The 23,194-nt window shown below is 40.3% G+C and overlaps 1 protein-coding gene across 2 annotated transcripts in view; it reads left to right on the top strand.

Moving 5' to 3' along the window:
- Positions 1–4,820: 4,820 nt before the first annotated feature.
- Positions 4,821–23,194, top strand: part of mib2 (MIB E3 ubiquitin protein ligase 2) — a 64,947-nt gene continuing 46,573 nt past the window's right edge. The window contains exons 1-3 of one of the 2 annotated variants that reach the window (XM_080853664.1): positions 4,821–4,845; positions 15,437–15,802; positions 22,438–22,609. In XM_080853664.1, coding sequence (XP_080709790.1) covers positions 15,580–15,802; positions 22,438–22,609 — 395 coding nt within the window. In that variant the 5' untranslated portion in view covers positions 4,821–4,845; positions 15,437–15,579. Of the gene's footprint in view, positions 4,846–5,156; positions 5,182–15,436; positions 15,803–22,437; positions 22,610–23,194 lie in introns of those variants that run through there. The other variant, XM_080853663.1, reaches the window with a different exon arrangement.

Genomic DNA, 23,194 nt, shown 5'->3' with positions numbered 1-23,194 from the left:
GTCGGGCCTGCTGCTTGGCGCTCTGCTGGCGCCCCGCTTTATCCTTGTTTGTTGTCATTACTCGTTTTGGACGCGATCTACCCGGTTGGGCTTAGTTTAAAGGTAACCTTTTTAGTTTATGTGTATTGTAGATATGGTGGTGTGTGGTGGTGGGTTTTGGCACGCTTTCAGCTAGACTCACCATACTCCAATGTCCTTTTGTTTGAGCGGGAGCAGTTTAGATCCCCTTTTGATACCTACGAAGACTGTGTGAGGGTTTGCTTTCTCTTTTGTTAATTAAGCAATATAGCACGAGTGGGAGTGGGGTAGGTAAGGGATAATCCCACGGGTGGTGTTCAGCCGTTGCCATCGAGGCCGAAGGCCGAGTGGCGTAGGCAACAACACCCGTGGGATTATCCCTTACCTACCCCACTCCCACGAGTGCCATATTGCTTTTATAAAACAATTCTACAGTCAACAAATTAACATTTCAACACGATGTTATTGATTAAAAAAGTTTTATTTCGCCATTGTTTCTCCGCAACAAAAAATAGTTCCATTGTCAACGTCTTGGTTTGGAATTTTAAAAACTTTGAATTAACGGTTATCATCAATGCAAATGTTTAATCGCGGAGTGATTTATTTTTAGCTGTGAAAAGTCCCGTAACTGTAGGTATGTTGACGAATAACCTATAGCATGGAACGTCTCTCGTCCAATCAGAAACAGCTAAATTACGCGATAGAACCTGATGGAACTGGAATTATTGTTATTACTATAGGTAAACATGTACTGCTCTGTATCTACAACTCACTCTAAATGTGTACTAGGTCTGTCTCACTGAGATCCAATGCAAATGACATGTGACCCTCCCCTCCCCCTCTTCCTGCTAGAGGCCTTGTGTCCTGGCATCATCCCCCCATAGGTGAACCTCTGACTGTAACCCCCACCCCCCTTCTCTCACCTAAAAGGGTGTGGCCCTTCCCCTCTCCCTTTGTACTGTAGCCTGAATTGTATAAATGCGATAGCATACTGCTATCAGGTTAGACCGTTCTTGAACCAACAGCGAGAGGGGTGTCCATGGTGAAATACAAACCAACTGAAACTGACTCTGCCTCCAGTCCATTCTTCAACTTTAGCGTGCTTTATTAATATTCTATTAAACCCAATTGTTTTATAATCGTTATTTCACCGCCATTTCCTTCAGTTAATTTTCTTGATTTATCAATAAATATATTTACATTTCACAGTCACCATTTCTCTTTTCTCCATTTTCTTTAAGTTGATGTAAACAGTACTTTTACAGTAACAAGTACTTCTTTTTCAAACACATAGGAAAATATGCAAGGATCTTTTATTTTTATTCTTAAATACAAAATACAGGCTGAATATACTGTACTTCTTACCCAATTTCTCTAACCATTTAATATGTATCTCTGCACTTGTAATCTCCACTTCTTTGCACTATTTGTTGTGTTTACAGTTTACTGCACCTGTATATAGCCATTCCTCCCTGTATATATTTCTTAGGCTGTTGTGTTGTGTTGTTTTGTGATGTATATTTTGTGTAAGTACACTGAGAGCCACTTAACCCGGAGTCAAATTCCTTGTATAAACTTACTTGGCCAATAAACCTAAACCTGAAACATGAATACAGACAGACAATATTCAATAATTTATGAATAAACTCTGATCCTTAAACAGCCCTAAAATGTATCAGTTGAATCATTTCAATCGGTATAAATTATATATTTAGTATAATGGTAGGAAATAAATATTTGTATGCGATTGGTACCTGGCTTTTCAAATCAAGTGGCCACCCATCAAGCAACGGTTGTTCCACTGCTGGTGAACTGTTGATCCACACAAAGTCAATGGAAAAGAGATGTTCCTGTGTGGCATGATCTTGCAGACCTGCTGTCTACTCAAGATGAGCAATGAACGAGGGCCAAGTTAAATGACAATCTGAAATGGGCAAGTATGAAAGTGAAACCTAGCAAAAATAGAAGTATTTCTATCAATAAAAAAACTGGTGGAAAAGGGGTTTTATATTGATGGTGAGGAGATTTCTCCCATTGTAGGAAAACCCTGTCAAGAGTTTTCGCAGGTGGAACAATTCCACATTCAGTGACCGAGGAAAGGTTTCAGAGCTCTGAGAAATCATTGTTCTACCCCATACCGTATGCTAGCATTTATATACAATATACATTATTGCCACCACTGAAATGTTTCTCTGTCCCTACTCCCTTACCCCTGTAACAGTAACCCTATGAGCACAGTGTATACCCACTAAACTGGTCTTGCCTGTATCATGTATTTACCACCGGATGTCTGTATATATACTACGTACATCGACTAAATACTGGCTGTGTACAACCCCTGTTGTTTCCCTTCCCCTTCTGCCACACAACCCTCCCCCTTCCCCTCTTCCTATCTCCACCCGGCCGACCTCAAACAGATGGGTCCCCCCTTATGTGCTGTGGTTCTGCTTAAGGTTTCTTCCTGCCTAACAGGGAGTTTTTTCTTGCTCCTGTTGCCATTGTGCTTGCACTAAGGGGGTTCAGGCTCTGGGCTCTGTAAAGCACTTAGAGGCAATTGTATTGTTATGGCGCTATATAAATAAAATTGAATTTAATTGAATTTAATTTAATTGCCTGTCAAGTACTATTGATAAGAAATTCTTACCTGGTAAACTGAAATGATGGTGCTTGCAGATTGGGCTTTTGCCATTGGTAAGATGGCCTTTGACTGTGTGTGAAGTTTCTATTTCAGTGGTGGAAAAATTTGTCATGAATAAGTCAGTTAGAAAACGACTTGGGGTACCATGCCAGCATATGGTGGCAAAGCAAATGACATATGCACTTCCCCACCTTATATCGACCTACTGACTAAAGGCGTCACACATGCGTTGCACTCAACCCTTGACGCTGTTGCACAACTAAAAAAGAGAATAAGAAAACTGAAAAAACTAGCCCCATGGTACACTGATCAGACTTGTGCACTTTAACAAACCACACGAAAACTAGAAAAGAAATGGTACTCCACCAAACTTGAGGTATTCCTCCTGGCGTGGAAGGATAGTCTTCTAAGATATAAACGAGTACTCTCTGAGGCGAAGTCAGCTTACTATTCTTCATTGATTGATAGTAATAAAAACAACCCAAAGTTCCTATTTAACACTATTTCTAGGCTAACAAAAAACCACAACACAATTGAACACTCAGTTCCCATAATCTTTAGTGGTTCTCAAAATAAGAGAACAAATTCAAAGTTTCCTCCCCCTCTATGACCCTACACCCCTTCCAAAATGCGCCATGGCAACACCCCTTCATCCGGGTGCTATCCTTGAATTCTTCGCACCCACCGACCTCCCTGATCTAAACTCCTTGATCCTCTCATCTAAATCATCGACCTGCCTATTAGACCCTATCCCCACAAAATTACTTAAACATGCACTTCCCTTATTAAGTGAGACATTACTCAATGTAACGAATAATTCACCAATCTCAGGCTACGTCCCTCAATCTTTCAAAATAGCAGTGATAAAACCATCTCTGAAAAAACCTAACCTTGATCCCGATAATCTCGCTAACTATAGACCCATATCTAACCTCCCTTTTTTGTCAAAAATACTTGAAAAACTAGTTGCTAAGCAACTTACTTCTTTTCTACAACAAAACTAAATTGAAGAAACCCTCCAATCCGGTTTAAGGGCCCACCACAGCACTGAAACGGCCTTAGTCAAAGTCTTAAATGACCTACTAATCGCATCTGATCATGGGTGCACCTCAATACTAGTTCTCCTAGACCTTAGTGCTGCTTTCGACACTATAGATCATCAGATCCTGTTACAGAGACTTGAACATCACGTTGGCATCGGACTCATCAGAGAAGACGAACTTAGAAGACCCTCCAGTCCGCTTTGGTTCAATCCTTATGGTCTTTTACAAACCTCAGCCAGGCAAAGTACAACGTTGTCCCGGAAGAAAAACTTGCTTCCTTTTGCTCTGACAATGTTCCCCAACTCTGAGAAGTGTTTTTTCCAGCAGGGCAATGCTCCATGCCACACAGCCAGGCCAGTAAAGGTGTGGATGGAGTACCACCAGATCAGGACCCTGTCATGGCCAGCCCAATTTCGAGACCTGAATCCCATAAAAAACCTCTGAAATGTGATCAAGAGGAAGATGGATGGTCACAAGTCATGAAAAGAAGCCGAGCTGCTTGAATTCTTGCGCCAGGAGTAGCATAAAGTCACCCAACGGCAATGTGAAAGACTGGTGGAGAGCATGCCAAGACACATGAAAGTTGTGATTTTAAATCAAGGTTATTCCACCAAATATTGATTTCTGAACTCTTCCTAAGTTAAAGCATTAGTATTGTATAGTTTAAAAATGAATATGAGCCTGTTTTCTTTGCATTATTCGAGATCTGAAGACACTGCATCTTTTTTGCTATTTTGACCAATTGTCATTTTTCGGCAAATAAATTATCTAAATGACAATATTTTTATTTGAAATTTGGTAGGAATGTTGCCAGTAGGTTAAAGAATAAAACAAAAATGTACATTTTACTTTAACACATACCAATAAATAGTAAAACCAGAGAAACTGATAATTTTGAAGTGGTCTCTTAATTTTTTCCGCGGCTGTATAAAGCCCTAAACGACCTGGCTCCAAACTACCTCAAGGAATTAGTCGTCCCCTTTTGCCCTCCAAGGCCGCTCCGTTCCCAGAGTGCAGGCCTCCTGGTAATTCCAAGAATATCATTCGTTTTTAGGGGCTTCGAGCTGACTTTTATTTTGGTACACTTTAGTCTAAATTTGGCCGGAAGTTGGACTTTTAAAGGAAGCTTTGGTTTCACTCGAGCAGGTAACTGACTAGCGAGCTAGTTACCCTATTTATGTAGGCCAATTTATGTTTTGACATGTGTGACTTCAATTGAGGTACATGGGCTTTACAGTATCTCAGATAACATAAACAACCTTTGAATTACCAGTGTTGCATTGCCGAGGATCTAATTTCTCCTGGCCCTTTTAATAGCATCGCAATTATGATTGAATAGCTAACGTTTAGTTATCGCTGGCAGTCCTCATCTATGTCATATTTCAGCTGTGACATTACAAAATAAAATATACCTCTGATGGTCGCTCGACCAGTAACGGGAATAACGTTAAATCCTGACATCCTGAGGAATTCCAGAGCGAGGTTAGTTAAGATTGTATTTGTGTCAGATCAAAGCATGATAACGTTGATGTTTTGTAGCCTCTTAGACGGCTAATGTTAAAGGAGTAGTCCGCGATTCTAATCCAATATGTTACAGTTTGTCAAATTCAGCCAATTGCTACTCATCTAGTCCTATATATTTCCGTCAAGAGTGCCCGCTTAAAACCCCCAGTGTTACTACACAGTCCTGGCTCTTTAAAACATAGAGGCTCGGACCGAGCCATAAGCAATTCCAGCAAATCAACACTTTGCTTCCCCTCCACGGAAGGTAGGGGTGTAACTCGATTGGTTATTGAGCTGAGGTTTCAACTACCTTTCCCCAGAATCGCAACCTGCATCTTTACTATTAGCTAAATAGGTGTTTGGGCAGTGTTTACAAGGAATTAACATATGGCAATCAAATCCCACAATGTTCCAAAATCCTAAAATGTTTCAGAGCAAAGACCATTGAATGAATCAGGCCCTTAGTTGCCACTAAAGGTTTTCACAGGTCCTCCTTAACCAGAAAAAGGCAGAGATATGACCTGCCTAGGTTTGGGTCTGTCATTTTGACAGTGCCACTGACATGGGTCGGGGTAGGGTATGCGCAAACACTGTGCAACCCTTAAAAAAAGGGTTTACCTTTCATTCTAAATGGGAATTAGGCATAGCCTATGGCATAATGAATGTATTCAAATGTGATTGTACTCAAATGTAGGTCACATACATCTCCCTCTGCCTGCCCATATCATATGCGCTCACACAAAAACACATCTGCAACAGTTGAATGCTACAGTGAGTGCAAATGACCCATTGCTATTAGGATATAGTTAACAATAGAAATGACTTTTCTGACCTCCGGGATGAGTCTTCAATGCACTCTTGGAGTTATTTTGGTTGGCCGGCCACTCCTGGGAAGGTTCACTACTGTTCCAAATGTTCTCCATTTGTACATAATGGTTCTCAGCATGGTTAGCTGAAGTCCCAGTGCCTTAGAAATGGCTTCGTAACCTGATGGATGTCAAAGACATCAATTCTCATCTGTTCTGAAATGTCTTTAAATTGCGACATCATGTACTGCTTTTTGAGACCTTAAAGCCTACTTCACATTGCCAGACAGATCCTATTTAAGTAATGTTTAGATTCATTTTATTTTCATATATCAACTGTAATTAATGGAAGCAGAGATTGACCGCACCTGTGTATTAATAAGTATTGATAAGAGGCACATCATATACTCACATCTTTCTCTCTCATCTATCCATCCCTCTCCAACTCTTCTTGTCATACTCCATCTCTGGATCACTTAGAGGCCCATTCAGGGAGAATTGGTATTTTTCGCTACTAAGCTCCCCTAAAAGCTGCGGAGTTCAGCTAACTTTATCCCACTGTCATAAATACAAATGGCCCTTCAAGACCCCTAATGGACAGTGTTCATATGTATTTGTTGACATAACCGAAGAATAACAGTACATTTCAATTTTGCTGAAATGCTGCTCACGTTTTCTGCACCCTCTGCGTGCATGGTTCAAGGTCATTAGCCCTCCCATTGATAGCTTTTGCTACAATGACAGGGTCCTAAATGTTAGATGGAGATTTGTTTGTTCATATGAATAGATTGATTAAGAGCTTCAATGCCTATAGAACACCCAAAACCTTAGAGAATCACCGGGGGCGGGTCTTAGGAAAATGGGCTTTCACCACCGACTTTTCATTATTGCTCTGCCTATGCTACGTAGATGCCAAAGTAGAGATACCTTCACACCGAAGGAGAGTAAGTTCAAGAATCCTTGGGAAGATGCCCTCTTAGTTGATAAAGGATTGAAATAAAAAATTATGCCGCTGGGCATGGATAGAAGAGATAGGGAAGGATAGTAAGCCTTTGGTAGCAGGTGTAAAAAGTTTTAGAGCAGGTGCTTGCTTCTGCACTTTGTGCTCAAAAAAGTGCTTCCACGTCATGAGTTAGACCCCGCTCATAGAGCAGCTGTTCGCGCTATCCAACACACAACGCTTTAACCGGGAGCAACAACTACGGCTGATGTAACGGCATCCATAACTGACCGTGTATGTGCCCTGAAAATACGCGTGTGTACGCTAATCGCAGAACACAATCTGTCTTCCAGGCTCGCCCAACCCCTGGTGAATTTATCCCAAAAATAGCTGAAGACATAATTGCTTTGACTAAACTGTCAATATCCAATCAGCATGCCAGCTATTTTAACACACATGGCATAACACCAGACTTTAAAAGACGATTAATATGAACATGGACAATGTCCTCGTTCGTTTTTTTGGTGAAGATGACAACGCAGTTAAAACGCAACGCTTGCCAGGCAGGGAACATGTATATAGCCAATGCCTCAGCACTTATGCTAGAATAAAAGATGTATATTTTAATTTACGATTATTTCTTTTGAACAAAGTAATTATGGAAATGTTGCAATATAAAACTACAGTATTATCTACAGTTCACTGTTGCACTTTAACGGTTTAAAAAGTGAATCACTGTCCTTTTTCATATATCCTCAATTAATAGGTTGCAAATCAAATCTTCTTCCACTGACTGAATTTCACATACCCTTATAACCTGTCACCTTGTGATTGTAGGTCATCTTGAAATCTTCTAAGGACAAAGCTTAGCAGCAGAACTTGATATCAAAAGAAATCGTAAATGCTACGAGTGTTAGTACCATATTGTAGTGAGGTGGAGTACTATTGCTGACCTTTCTTGGTATTGCAGTTTCAAAAGTCCAACCATAATCTGCAATCATTCATTTCAAAAAATGTTTTTGTTTGTTTGTTTGTTTTTTGACCCTGTAAATGTGTCCTCGCTACAGGACGAAACCCCCCCTCGCACTCACCCACACATAAAAAAAAGTTTTTTTTGCTTTAACCCCTGGGAATGGTCAGAGGCATGTTTTCTAAATCAGACCCAATCCATAAATACAGACTCCAAACTGTTACAATATAAATGGATAAGTAGACTGTACATAACACCAGCTAAATTGCACCACTTAAACCCTAACATACCTGATACCTGCTTCAAATGTAAAGACCAAAAAGGTACCATATTTCATTGTATGTGAGAATGTCAAAAGATACTTTCTTTTTGGAGTAAGGTGGTGGACCTTGCTAGCCAAATCATTGGCAAGGAAGTGCCTCTTAGTCCTAAATTGTGCCTATTGAATCTCTATCTAGAAGACTTCATTACCTCTAAAAAAGTTAGGCCTCTACTGAATATTTGTTTTCTGGAAGCCAAGCGATGTATAGCTCTCTCATGGAAATCAGATACACCCTGTGCCACATCACAATGGTTGAGGGGAATTACTTCTTACTTAGCTTTAGAGAAGATAAGTTACACAACAAAAAATAGACTTGACCAGTTTTGGGAAATATGTAACATTTTCTACAACTTCCTTGAGAATAACAACATGGATGTTGATGGTTGGTTGGATGATGAAACGGATTGAGTACTTTTTGTTTCTGTTTTGTTTTGTTTTCATTTTGTTTTCATTTCTCCCCTGTAAACAATGTAAGTTAGCATATATGTTTAAAAAAAAAAAAAAAAAAAAAGGTAACCCTCAGGGTGTCTGTGCTAGCCTGGTGACACCAGCCTACGTATTTCCGCCTGAATTGATTTCAAGCTCATACTCAGTCTGGCCTAACCCCACCTAACATCGTTTCCAGGCTTCACCCTACAACCGCACCAATCAGCGAACAGTTCAGAGCTGTGACGCAAAACTCGCCTTGCCGAGGTGCATGTAGTCCTGCGGAGTTTGTAGTTTACCAGCATTGTCTCAACTCTCGAGAACATCAGAAAATGAAGAGGAGAACATAAGTTTTATGATTGGAAAGGACGTCATAGCTCTTCTCCCAACTGGCTTTGGGAAGAGTTTAATCTAACAGATGGCCCCGTTAGTAATGGAGAGACAGACCGAATGCTTACCAAACGTTGCTGATTGGTTAAGGGAACTCCAATGATTTTAAACCTCAAGCTAAGCACCCGCCCATCTCGGAAACGAAAATGCATGGGGTTGTGCCAGACTGACTGACGAAAAGAAATGGAGTCACAGGCTGGTAATGGCCAGGCTATGTCTGTGCTGCTTCATATTAACATGACCTCATATTCACTTCATATCCAAATAAGAGTTACACACGTTAGCAACTACTAACTGTTAAGATGGTTCCCTAAGCTAAAGATGGCAAGAATAGTTCATAGCTGAGTTTACTGGTGTGACCCCTTGCATGTTTCACACACCTCTCGCAGAGGTCCGAGCACCCTGTAAAATAGGCTACTGTCGGGTGGGAATACACACACCAGTTTCTTTATCGTTATGGATGTGAAAATTAGTTCCATCCCCTGTTGTTTTTACCTGATTCATTAACGGGATTGGTGTGTGAAAGAGGGAGAGAGACACATTCTCCAGAGTTGGCAGAGGTACTGTGCCTGTTACTACTGTACACTTACAGGTGGGAAAAAGGCATTCCCACGTGTAGACGGCACCTAAGTAGGGCGCAGGACTGCAGACATTTGCCCAAATCAAGGTATAAAGGCAGTTAAACTACTAATTTACCATTGGACCTGAACTTCTAAATAAACAAGTACCTGCTCCTCTGGAACCCATGCCCCAAACCCCTGGGGTTAACTCCTATCTGTCTTTATGTCCTTATCAGGTCTGTCTGTCTCTCTCTCTCTTTCTCTCTCTCTCTCTACTTCCTGTGCTATCTCTATCTCACAGTCTTTACACAGCTCTTTCTCCTCTTCCTTTTTGCCTTTCGTGTCCTTTGTCTCTCTCTACTTGCATTGAAATTTGAAGTAAAATGTTCTAATCTTTTACTTAGTGTCTTTTGGAATTAGATTTATTTTTTTTTACTTCACATGCACTGGTATTTCCTTCAGGAAATGTACATCTATTTTAATTTTATATGTATTTTAAATCAGTAAAACACATTAATAGTGAGGTCTGATTAAAGGTTTTGGTGATGGTTAAGTTGGCCCTATGTGTTGTGTATGGGTAATATTGTTTCTTAATAGAGTATCAGATACAGAGTAGGATTTTTTAGTCTGGGAACATCAGAAAGATTCCTGGACTTATAAAGGACAAAGTATATACCTTAAGTCAAAAGTGAACTAATAAGAAATCTAAAAAATCATTGTGATATTTCAAGTATTGAATCTTAAAGATTTTAGTAACTTTTTTTTAGTTAGCTATGTTTTTGTTCTACATGTAAGCTTCAGTATTTTTTCCCGATTTAGCTCTGTTATGCCTTGCTTAGGCTAAACAAAGAATAAAGTTCACCCTAAAAGCAAACATGTCAGTGTATTTGAAACGGCCGGAGAGAGCATGTTTGCCTGTGGGCTTTAGGCACAGGCTGGACAGACCTGTCTAGAACAGAACAGGGCCAAGGTTGGAGATTTGCTGGAATCCACATCTCAGAATCCACATCACAGAATGCGAAGGATGGAGCAGAATATAGCATGGCAGGAGTTTGGTAGGCTCTATTATTTCAACATTCTGAGAAAAGAAAACATATGGGACGCTCTATACGGGAATCTAGACTTAGAGAAGAAAACATATGGGACGCTCTATGTGGGAATCTAGACTTAGAGAATATCTTAACTAGCTCAGGAAATGGATGATATATGTTCAAACTTTGTCATTGATTTTAAGAATATTCTTGGGGTGTTTGAACTGCTTGTTAGGATTCAATAATCAGATTGATCAAATTCTGCATGGTTGTAGACTTCATACTGTACTTATGCTCTTCTTTTATGAAGAAAAGAAACATTCAGACCAGTATAGTGCGAAACTACTTTTGTTCGTAGAATAGTGTGATAGGTCAGCGAGAAAAAAGGGATCAGTGTCATTCTGATCTTAATATGCCACATGTAGACACTTGGTGTATTGGCATCAGTCATCAGTGTCAAGCTGTTGTACAGCTATATACAGCCGTGGAAAAAATTAAGAGACCACTTAAAAAAGATCAGTTTCTCTGTTTTTTCTTTTTATTGGTATGTGTTAAAGTCAAACATTTTGTTTTATTTTATTTTATAAGCTACTGACAACATTCCTACCAAATTTCAAATAAAAATATTGTCATTAAGAGCATTTATTTGGAGAAAAATGACAATTGGTCAAAATAGCAAAAAATAGGGAGTGTTTTCAGATCTCGAATAAAGCAAAGAAAACAAGTTCATATTCATTTTTAAACAACACAATACTAATGTTTAAACCTAAAAAAAGAGTTCAGAAATCAATATTTGGAGGAATAACCTTGATTTACAATCACAGCTTTCATGTGTCCTGGCATGCTCTCCACCATTCTTTCACTTTGCCGTTCGGTGGCTTTATACTACTCCTGGTGCAAAAATTCAAGCAGCTCGGCTTTGTTTGATGGCTTGTGACCTCCAGAGGTTTTTAAATGGGATTCAGGTCTGGAGATTGGGCTGGCCATGACAGGGTCCTGATGAGGTGGTCCTTCATCCACACCTTCACTGACCTGGCTGTGTGGCATGGAGCATTGTCCTGCTGGAAAAATCACTCCTAAGAGTTGGGGAACATTGTCAGAGCAAAAGGAAGTAAGTTTTCTTCCAGGACGACTTTGAACCTGGCATGATTCATGCATCTTTCACAAAGACAGATATGCCCGATTCCAGCCTTGCTGAAGTACCCCCAGATCATCACCGATCCTCCACCAAATTTCACTGTAGGTGCAAGACACTGTGGCTTGTAGGCCTCTCCAGGTCTCCGTCTAACCATCAGAAGACCATGTGTTGGAAAAAGCTGAAAATTGGACTCATCAGAGAAGATGAACTTAGAAGATGACCTCCAGTCCTCGGTGGTTCAATCCTTATGGTCTTTTGCAAACCTCAGCCAGGCAAAGTACAAAGTTGTCCTGGCAAATGAACTTTGTTCCTTTTGCTCTGACAACGTTCCCCAACTCTGAGGAGTGTTTTTTCCAGCAGAAAAAAAATGCTCCATGCCACACAGCCAGGTCAGTGAAGGTGTGGATGAAGGACCATCAGATCAGGACACTGTCAGCCCAATTCCCAGACCTGAATCCCATTTAAAGCCTCTGGAATGTGATCAAGAGGAAGATGGATGGTCACAAGCCATCAAACAGAACTGGGTTGCTTGAATCTTTGCGCCAGGAGTAGTATAAAGTAGGGCTGGGCGATTCACCCCCCCCAAAAAATCTCCGATTTTTTCATAAAAAAACTCGATTCACGATTCGATTCACCCCCCCATGAAATGACTACTCACGGAAAAATAATTTCCAAAACATTTATTTTCATTTTAAAAAGTGCAAAAACTATATTCATATGAATTCATTTAACCTCATAAGAAGCACTGCAAAAGGTCTACTTAAAAAAAAAAATCTAAATTATGCTTTTAAATGACACCTATATGATAGATCAATATTGTCCAACTAACACTACAGCATAGATATTCAATAGCTTAATATACTATAGTCTTACTGATCTGACAAAAAACCGCATTGAAAAAACAGAGGGAAGGCAAACAGTACCTCTGCTTCACTGAAGGGGGCGTGCGAGAGCGCACCGGTCGGGGATAATTATTCAGCCTTACTACCACCGTCAGCGTATTTCAGCCACTGACGTGGCTGGCTCCCCATTATTCGCAATGAGCCACGTACTGCAACATGCCCTTGGTGTAGCTGTAGCTGCTGTTGTGGTGGCTGTTATTTCTTCCTCCCTAGATGTTCTCTGCACCTTTGCTTGAGGTGATGCAACGGCAATGAATCGGCACATTATTTTAGCTTTCGTTTATCTGCGATAATGGCGTGTGGACCACACGGTGTGGTCAACTAAGTCGGTTTTAACTCTTGATTCGCGCTCAAAATATTAGAACTTTATAACCTTTGTATTCGCCGGCAAAGTATTAGAACTTTGTATTCGCTGGCAAAATATTAGAACATTGTATTCGTGCGCAAATTGTCATTGTTGTATTAAAATTCTAAGAACTTTGTTACCCTCTCCCTTCTCCCACTGTTCGTGTTGGCGTTGCAAGCTATTATTAACCATGACGGGCGCAATAGACGGGAGATTTGCTCCGCAATGTCACTCGCCAAGTGGGGAGCATCGGAGACAATTTAGTCGCCAGCCCAAAAATCTACACGCCATTGGCGCTTGCCAATTTCGAGCCCTGCTACAGAGGTAGTGGCACCTTTCTTTGGCACAAGCCCATCTCTCTCCCCGTGTGTTTCACTTGCCATGTTTGTTTGTGGATGAGGTGGGAGTGGGACGAGACAGGAAATACACTACGGAAAGTCTGCAGGGGTCTTGGCGAATGTAAAAATGAAATGCTTACGCTATGTGCTTAGTGATACGGACAGTGGATAAAGAAAAACACACAACAAACAAACAAACAAAAAAAATCGTACAACTCGATTTCCTTAAAAAACGAATCTTGTTGACGTTCCAACTCGATTTTAAAATCGTATCGATTTTTTGCCCAGGCCTAGTATAAAGTCACCCAACGACAATGTGGAAGACTGGTGGAGAGCATGCCAAGACACATGAAAGCTGTGGTTGTAAATCAAGGTTATTCAACCAAATATTGATTTCTGAACTCTTCCTAAGTTAAAACATTAGTATTGTGTTGTTTAAAAATGAATATGAACTCGTTTTCTTCGCATTATTCGAGATCTGGGAAAAAATGCATATTTTTTGCTATTTTGACCAATTGTCATTTCTCTGCAAATAAATGGTCTAAATGACAATATTTGTATTTGAAATTTGGTAGGAATGTTGTCAGTAGTTTAAAGAATAAAACAAACATGTTCATTTGACTTTAACACATGCCAATAAATAGTAAAACCATAGAAACTGAACATTTTGAAGTGGTCTCTTAATTTTTTCCACGGCTGTATTTAATAGTTCACACTTTCACTGTTGAGTTATTTATGTCAAACAGCTATAAAAAGCTATACAAAATCTCCCTTTTTTCATTAAGAAGATAATACAAATTTAATTTAATACCAACATTAACAATTGACTTTGTTTCAAGACGCTTTATAGGGTTTAATGCCTGAACTGTTGTTGAAATGTTTATGTCCATACATTATCTGAAATGTGAATAAGAAGGCTGGTCACTATAACTAGAAAAGTGTGTTTTGTTATTGTTATTATTGAGAAGTAGAATCATAATTAACACTGTACTACTGTTAAAGAAAATTGAAAATATATTAAAAAAAATAGTTGACCATACCTGGTCTCATTCTTCCATTATATTCTACTTGTAGAACACAAATGACCCTTCAAAAAGCATAGACCCTTGAGGTACTTATTGTTTAAGCGCCATCTTTGTGCAAGACATAAGGTGTAAGCATAAAAAGTGTCATTTTTTACTTCACATATTTATTTCTGGTACTGCAACTAGACTGGGCCACCGCCTATTGCTTGAAACACTGCTTTAGGGGGTCTCAAAGTGTGATTTGTATTTATGACAGTAGTGTTATGTGAACAGAACTCTCAGTGGTTGAGAAACACTGCTTTAGGGGGGTCTCAAAGTGTGATTTGTGTTAACGACAGTGGTGTAATGTGAACAAAGCTCTGCAACTTCAGGGGGAGGTTAAAGTTTAAGTTAAAGTTTGTATTGTCATCGTTGATAGTGTGCTTTGAAATAGTTTGTTTAAATGATCAGGTTATGGATATTGTCTGTGTGCGGACAACATCTCTATTTGGAGAGATAAGGACAGTAGTGCCTTCTGGTGTTAATCATGGTTGGTCAGAAAGGTTTTTGACTTCTGACTTTCTGACCTTTGATGAGTAAAACTACTGTGATACACAGAGTAATGTCCCACATTTGGCCCAAGACTTGAAATTATGTATATTTTAAAGGGGACATCACTAAAAGATGTTGTTTCTGAATCAATCTGGAGTTTTTTTTTTAAAGTTTTTCAGAAAAGTGCAGCAAAATGTCCTGGTATATGCGCTAAGGGGCAGCAGAGGGTGGTCTAGCAGCATGTCGATATATACATTTTTTTAACATAGATGAAGATAAACATACATAATTGTCAGATTATTTGAAAATCAAAACAGTCATTAATTGCAGCCTTAATTGAAATTTTACCATTTTTTTGCCATCATTTCTATGATAAAGAAACTTCCCTCCAAAGGGAATATATGAACTGATATATATACCGACAACAAAACTGCATTTAAATTGTCAACTACACTGAGAGGCTGTTTAGTAGTGTGTCAAACCTTTTTTTCTCTTCTTTCCTTGCTCAGTGACCCCTGAACTGTATCTGGAAACTCCTCCACCATTCCTTGTTACATACCTGGATCCAACGAGGCCCCGTAAGTGGGGCCAACGGGTGGCTGGCAGCAGGCAGCAGGATCCTCCACCTATTGAGCAGCTCAAGCGTAGCAGCATGGAGGTAGGAATGAGAGTGGTGCGCGGTGTCGACTGGAAGTGGGACAACCAGGACGAGGGCGAAGGACATGTTGGAACAGTAGTGGAGATCGGTCGGCAAGGGAGTACAACAACACCTGACAAGACAGTCGTCGTGCAGTGGGACAGTGGGACCCGCACCAACTATCGCACAGGTTACCAGGGGTCCTACGATCTGCTGCTTTATGACAATGCACAGATAGGTAAGAGAACTGAACAAACCCAAAGATTCACGGTTCCTCCTCTGTCCTTCTCCACCCTCGAAAAAAAAATGGGCGGGCGGTCGGATTCAGAAGGATTTGATCGTACTTACAGGCCCTATACACTTCTACGACGGCTGTGGGTGCTGAAAGTAATTTACCGGCAGACCATTATAGTATCCGCACCATTATTTAATACTGTTTTAACACTAGATGTTGGACCGGGATGAAAATGTGACCTGAACCTACGTGAATTTTTGTATTGTCGCCAGCGTATTTATTGCAGCTCGACCAAGGAAAAAAACTTTTAGTGGAGCATGAAAGTGTAGTGGGTGAAAGTCCTCGTTTGAGAGCCACTGACATAGCCTACACTAGGGATGCACGATATTGAATTTTAGCCCATATCCGATATGCCGATATTTACAAGCTCATTTTGGCCGATTGCCGATGCAGATACCGATATATACACCTCAGCTTTTTAATTATTGAAAAGTCTCTCCTGTACTAGAATTAATCTGTTATTATGCTAGGGTATTGCTGTAAAAACAGGACATTACAGACTTGGGGCCGTATTCACAAAGAATCTTAGGGCTAAAAGTAGGTCATAAGTGGCGAATTTAGGAGAAACTCCTAAAAATAATGGGCGTGTCAGTCTTAAATGTAGGACTTTACTAAGAGCAATTCACAAAATATTTTATCCCTAAAAGTAGCACCTAAGTCTAGGACAGCTTAAAACTCCTCATGAGGACTCCTAAATCACTAAGACCTATTCACAAAAAATCGTAAGATGGCTGCAGCCGACTTGGAATTGATAAAATACATTGCTTAAACCGTGAAGGTATTAATATTGTCGTAGAATTAGCGCGGGATGCAATGACGCCTTTAAACAACGATGTGTCAAGTGAAATGTTTGGAAACATAAAAATAGCCTATTTGGCTTCGCGGAAAACGCAACTGACGACACTGGAAATCATCAGTCAGCCGTTTAATTCATCAAACTATCAACGCACTGTAGACCCCACATCATCCAACAGTTTATCCAGTTGCTTTTGGACAATCGCCTATTACACAATATCAAAGTAAATTCCATGGCGATCGCAGGAATGTCCAGTGACGGGACACACATTACAATAATTCGTCCACCGTGGCCTGGATGTACCGATGACTCGAGCATTTCAACGGAGAGCGGTCGCAGGTTTTTGAGAACTTACCAGCTGGATGCCGCTGGGGTGACAGTGGCTATTGGTCCTGGGACCAGTAGGCTTTCGCCTAGGCTACGGTTCACGTTCGTTTCGCTTTGATCAATTAAGATTGGAGGGCTTGAAGGGCCGTATGTGCTGATATTTGAAGTGGTCAAGGGCTGGAAATATAATAGCCTAGCAGTTTGCTGGGTGCTTTAATTATTACTGCCTTGATTACATGCAATTGCCATATTATATATTGATCGCTTTCTATTTATTCTTATCGTGCAAATTGTCATTCCCGTTGGATCATGCGTGTGCATTCTGCTTACTGCACTGTCCATAACTATTTAATATGACTTAATTTGAAGCCTAGGTTATTCTCTTATTTTCAGTTGATATAGTGGGATTGTTAGAGGGACGTCACAAATGAGTTTTTAATGAGAGAGCCTGTCAACAACCAATCACCGTCCTCACCCCTTCTAAACTCGTGCATGAGAATCGTCGTCATCCATAGCAACGGAGTTTTTATCTTAAGCTTAGGAGTTGGTATTATCCTTAGTATGAGTAGGTCTCAGAGCCGTTGTGAATCACTTTTAAGAAATTACTCCTACGTAAAAGGTTTTAGCGCGAGTTAGGAGCACTCCTAGTGGTAAGATAAAAGGCTTTGTGAATACGGCACTTGATTTGTATCATTTTAGAAATAGACATTCACTCATGAAACTGAAATGGTTTCAAATATGGCAGGTTTATTTATATTTTCACGTTACAATTTTCATACTTGAACAGTACCTCCTTGAACTTGAACAACTGCACTCTGGAAATGCAGCTTGGCTTACTTGGCAAGCTAATGTTGGTTAACTGACTTACAGTTTAATAACGTCCCTTCTAGGATTTCTAGACTAATCTATGTAACGTTATTGCCAAGTTAGCTGTATAAATTCCATAAATGCAAAAGTGAGCCATGTACAGATAGCGTGGGCTTGTGAAGTAACGTTTCACATCCCGTGAAATGAGGTATCATCAACTTCTCTGGTGTCACATAGCATGCAAGCTAACAAGCTAGTGTTGTCTAACTAACTCCGTAACTTATTAACGTCTATTAGCGCGACAGGTAATGTTGTAAAGCGTGGCACGCGGGTGGTCTGCATCTATGCATGCAACCTACGTTATGGCTAAGCTGCATCTCCTCTTCCTCCTGAAAAGTTTGCTGACAAATAGGCATTTTGTCATCATCCTCTGATACTGTGAAGTAGGCTACTGCCACACAGCCGACGCTCATAAACATTTGCTTCGCGTGCGCATAATTTACACGTCACCTTATCGGCCAGGTACATCGGCAGAAATGTTTCATATCTGCAGATACCAATAATTAAGTTTTGAAGCCGATATCTGCCGATACCGATGTCTTGCCGATATTATCGTGCATTTACACGTCACCTTATTGGCCAGGTTCATCGGCAGAAATTTTTCTTGTGACATAACGTTTCACATCCAGTGAAATGAGGTATCATCAACTTCTCTGGTGTCACGTAGCATGCAAGCTAACAAGCTAGTGTTGTCTAACTAACTCCGTAACTTATTAACGTCTATTAGCGCGACAGGTAATGTTGTAAAGAGTGGCACGCGGGTGGTCTGCATCTATGCATGCAACCTATGTTATGGCCAAGCTGCATCTCCTCCTCCTTCTCCTGAAAAGTTTGCTGACAAATAGGCATTTTGTCATCATCCTCTGATACTGTGAAGTAGGCTTCTGCCACACAGCCGACGCTCATAAACATTTGCTTCGCGTGCGCATAATTTACACGTCACCTTATCGGCACGGTACATCGGCAGAAATGTTTCATATCTGCAGATACCGATACTTAAGTTTTGAAGCCAATATCTGCCGATACCGATGTCTTTCCGATATTATTGTGCATCCCTAGCCTACACAGTATGCAGAAGTTGGTTTATTAACACACCTTATAAGGACGGCAACAGCGCTTTAAAACGACGTTTTACATTATTCACAGGTGAAAGATTAAAGGCAAGAGAATCGCCAGGTGTAGGCTACCTTCTCATTATGTGTGTCTGTTGTCAGTGTTTGTAATACAACGGTGCTGGCGGTAAATTAACTCCACTTCGCGTTTTTGACAATAAAATGAATCCCATTTAGGATAACAGCCTTCTTCCTATGTGCGGGAGTTTGTTTATGCCTGGGTGTGACAACGCAGGCGGAACATTGGTATAATGGCTTTAAATAAAATGTATTATTATTATTATAATGGAAGAGTCATCTGGAGAGTTTCAAACAATACAAAACGAGGAGAAATCTACTGTATTGACATATTTCTAGTCAATGCTGATGTATTATATAACGTGAGTTGTATTTAGGCATAGCAGATGCCTAGCATGTGTCGGCAATTTAATTCCGTTCTTGCAATGTGAATAATTTAATTTCAATATGCTTATCTTGCCCTTGCCCGCGCTTGTGCGTTTAAAGGTGCTTGTTTTGTGTGAGCAAGTTCATTTTTCTGTTGATGCTAGAGTTTAATAAAGGCAAGCTATTCATATAAAACGTACATAAATGTGTCAGTAGTATGAGAGACATTGACTCGGTTTGTGATGATATGTCGTTGGGAAATAATGTCGTTAGTGGACCAATCACAGCCAAGGGGGTATCCGACTCTCTCCAACTCTCTACGAAAAGTTAGAAAAAAGCTTTCCTCTCCGACCATTGCTCCGAGGGCTCTCTGAGGGCTTGGATGGGCGTTAACACCTGGGGGAAGGTGTTGCCAAGGCGTGCCAAGGCGTGCCCAAGTGTCCCTCTACGACCAGATTGCAGAAGTGTAAATCAGGCTTTACTCCTATGTTTCATTGGCATGTTATGTTAGCCAAACTTCAATTATAATGTTTAAACTTCGGGTTAACAAAATAATTTCTGTGTCTGAAACTGTTGTGCTGTTCAAGGAGGCAATACAACTGGCCTTATTTGGCCTACTTGAGTATTTGTAGAATCAGCACTTTTGAATTTGATTATTAGGTTTCCTCCGTAAGGAGGTAACCTATTGTTATCGTTAGTATTATTATGTTTGTGCCATGGGAGTCAATGGCAGCTCATAGAACCATACGGTAACTTTTTGTGAAATTTGGCACACTCATTAAGGACAGTCCCTTCTTCATTCACACCAAGTGTCATGGCTCTCATTACACCACTCTAGCGCCACCAACAGGTCAAAGTTGGACTTTTGTAACACACGCAACTTTTGAACCGTACGACCGATTTTCAAAAAAATGAGGTACCATTGGATTCCCTGGATCAAGACGAATTAAACCCACCCCATGGCGTCAATTTCCGGTTATATAGATTTTCCGCAATTTCCGGTTTTATCAAAAACCTTTGAAAGCCTACTCCTCCTACAATTTTTGTCAAATCTTCTTCAAAATCACCACAAGCCTCACAAAAGTTATCGAACAGAATTTTGATCCTCACAACCGTTTGTCCGGTACAGGCACTCAAATTCAGCAGAAAAGCCGCCAAACAGGAAGTGAAGTCATATGTTAGCAAATATTTGAAATACAGTACTGTGCAAAAGTTTTAGGCAGGTGTGAAAAAATGCTGTAAACTAAGAATGCTTTCAAAAATGGAAGTGTTAACAGTTTATTTTCATCAATTCTTCATAAATTAACAAAATGCAGTGAAGGAACAGAAGAAAATTCTAAATTAAATCAATATTTGGTGTGACCACCCTTTGCCTTCAAAATAGCATCAATTCTTCCAGATACACTTGCGCAGTTTTTGAAGGAACACGGCTGGTAAATTGTTCCAAACATCTTAGAGAACTAACCACAGATCTTCTGTGGATGTAGGCTTCCTAAAATTCTTCTGTCTCTTCATGTAAACCCAGACAGACTCGATGATGTAGAGATTAGGGCTCTGTGGGGGTCATACCATCACTTGCAGGACTTTCTGTTCTTCTTTAAGCTGAAGATAGTTGTTAATGACATTGGCTGTATGTTTGGGGTTATGTTCCTGCTGCAGAATACATTTGGTGCCAATCATACGCCTCCCTGATGGTATTGCATGATGGATTAGTATCTGCCTGTATTTCTCAGCATTGAGGACACCATTCATCCTCACCAAATCTCCAACTCCACTTGCAGAAATGCAGCCCCAAACTGGAAAGGAACCTCTACCATGCTTCACTGTTGCCTGCAGACTCTCATTATTGTACCTCTCTCCAGCCTCCGGCGAACAAACTGCCTTCTTCTACAGCCAAATATTTCTAATTTTGACTCATCAGTCCAGAGCACCTTCTGCCATGTTTCTGCACCCTAGTTTCTATGTTTACGTGCTTAGTTCAGTCACTTGGCCTTGTTTCCTTGTCGGGGTAGAGCTTTTTGGCTGCAACTCTTCCATGAAGACCACTTCTGGCCAGACTTCCCCGGACAGTAAATGTCTGTACCTGGGTACCACTGGTTTCTGCCAGTTCTGAGCTGATGCCACTGCTTGAAATCTTCCGATTTCGAAGGTAAATAAGCTTGATGTGTTTTTCCTCAGCTGCATTAAGTTTCCTTGGCTGAACACTGCGTCTACGATCCTCAACGTCTTCTTCAAAAGAGCTGGAACTGCACATTTTGAAACCCCTGTCTGCTTTGAAATCTTTGTCTGGGAGAGACCCTGCTGATGCAGTATAACTACGTTGTGTCTTGTTGCTGTGCTCAGTCTTACCATGTAAATGGATAAAAAATAAACATTTATTGTTTACATTTTTCAAAGCATTCTTAGTTCATAGCATTTTTTCACACCTGCCTAAAACTTTTGCACAGTACTGTATATAACCGGAAATTGAGTGTGTTTAATTCGTCTTGATCCAGGGAATCCAATGGTACCTCATTTTTGAAAATCGGTCTTACGGTTCGAAAGGTCATACTGGTCCTGCTCTGAAAATGCAGAAATTCATGACATATCTTCAGAAACCGCTGGGGCCAATTATCCCCAAAATTTTGTCAGGATCATCTTCAGGCTTCACTGACCTGAGTTGTTAAATTTCCATCCGCAATCAGTTTTGGTTATACTATCTCGATTGTAGGAGATATTTGTGTTACTTGTTATTTGTAAACTAAAAACAAAAACAGAAGACCATAGACAATAAAAGAGAAGACAAAGTGAAGGAAGGGGAAAACAGGAAGGGCTGTGTGGCGAAACTGGCAAGTTCTCTCCTTGTGGAATTATAATATATATATATATATATATATATATATATATATATATATATATATATTAATTTCAAGATATTTTGTCTTATAGCAGAGTATATTTTTGTATAGATTTCCCCCAAAACTGGAATATTCTTTGACATACCCAGTATACTTTAAAATGTAATGAATTAAAAAATATTCCTTAATCTTCTAGATGGCAGCATGATAATGATGATCGTTTTTCACATCCTTAGTTTCCTGTTATTTTTCCAGGGGTACGACATTCCAATATCATCTGTGATGGCTGCAAGAAACATGGGATCATGGGTATGCGGTGGAAGTGCAAAGTGTGCTATGACTATGACCTGTGCACACAATGCTACATGAACAACAAACACGACCTTGGCCATCCCTTTGAGCGATATGAGACTGCACACTCTTTACCGTGAGTACGGAACCATGGTCTTGCCTGGGTTGGTTTCCCCAAAAATGTGTGTGTTCAATTATATCACCACACAGTGTGTTTCCCCTAGGTTTACAGCTTAGGGGGGGGGGAGGGGGACGGCGGCGGCGGCGGCGGCGGCGGCGGCGGACACGGCGAACACTTAAATGAATTATGATGTTCATGTGTTTCTTTGAATGACAGCAGTCAATAAGTATAATTTTACATGTTTTATGGTAAAGGTAACCTTAAATGACTTATTTTGTGAAAAATGTTTTTTTTTTTTTTTTTTTTACTTGACCTTCCAGGGTGGGCGGGTGGGGCCGTTGGGGGGGCGGGCCGCCACCCTAATATCATTGTAGGGGAAACACTGCCACTTTTATGGGTTGTGTAGAGTAATCATTTATTCTTTGGAGTGGAAGAACATAAAATCGTGATTGTGTTTTTCGACTTAATGGTCATTATCAATGGAGAGATTCTCAGGAATGCAGAGAGGTCATTTTGCATGTTGAAACTTGATCCTCTAAATGCTCAATGGGTACCACTATTGTGTCCTTATATGGGGCATCACAACTAAATCAGTCCAGT

The sequence above is a fragment of the Sprattus sprattus genome, assembly GCF_963457725.1.
Source record: "Sprattus sprattus genome assembly, chromosome: 16".
In the NCBI taxonomy this organism is placed as follows: Eukaryota; Metazoa; Chordata; class Actinopteri; order Clupeiformes; family Clupeidae; genus Sprattus; species Sprattus sprattus.
Note: the sequence above shows the minus strand (reverse complement) of the source record. Positions and strands in the feature narration are given on the sequence as shown.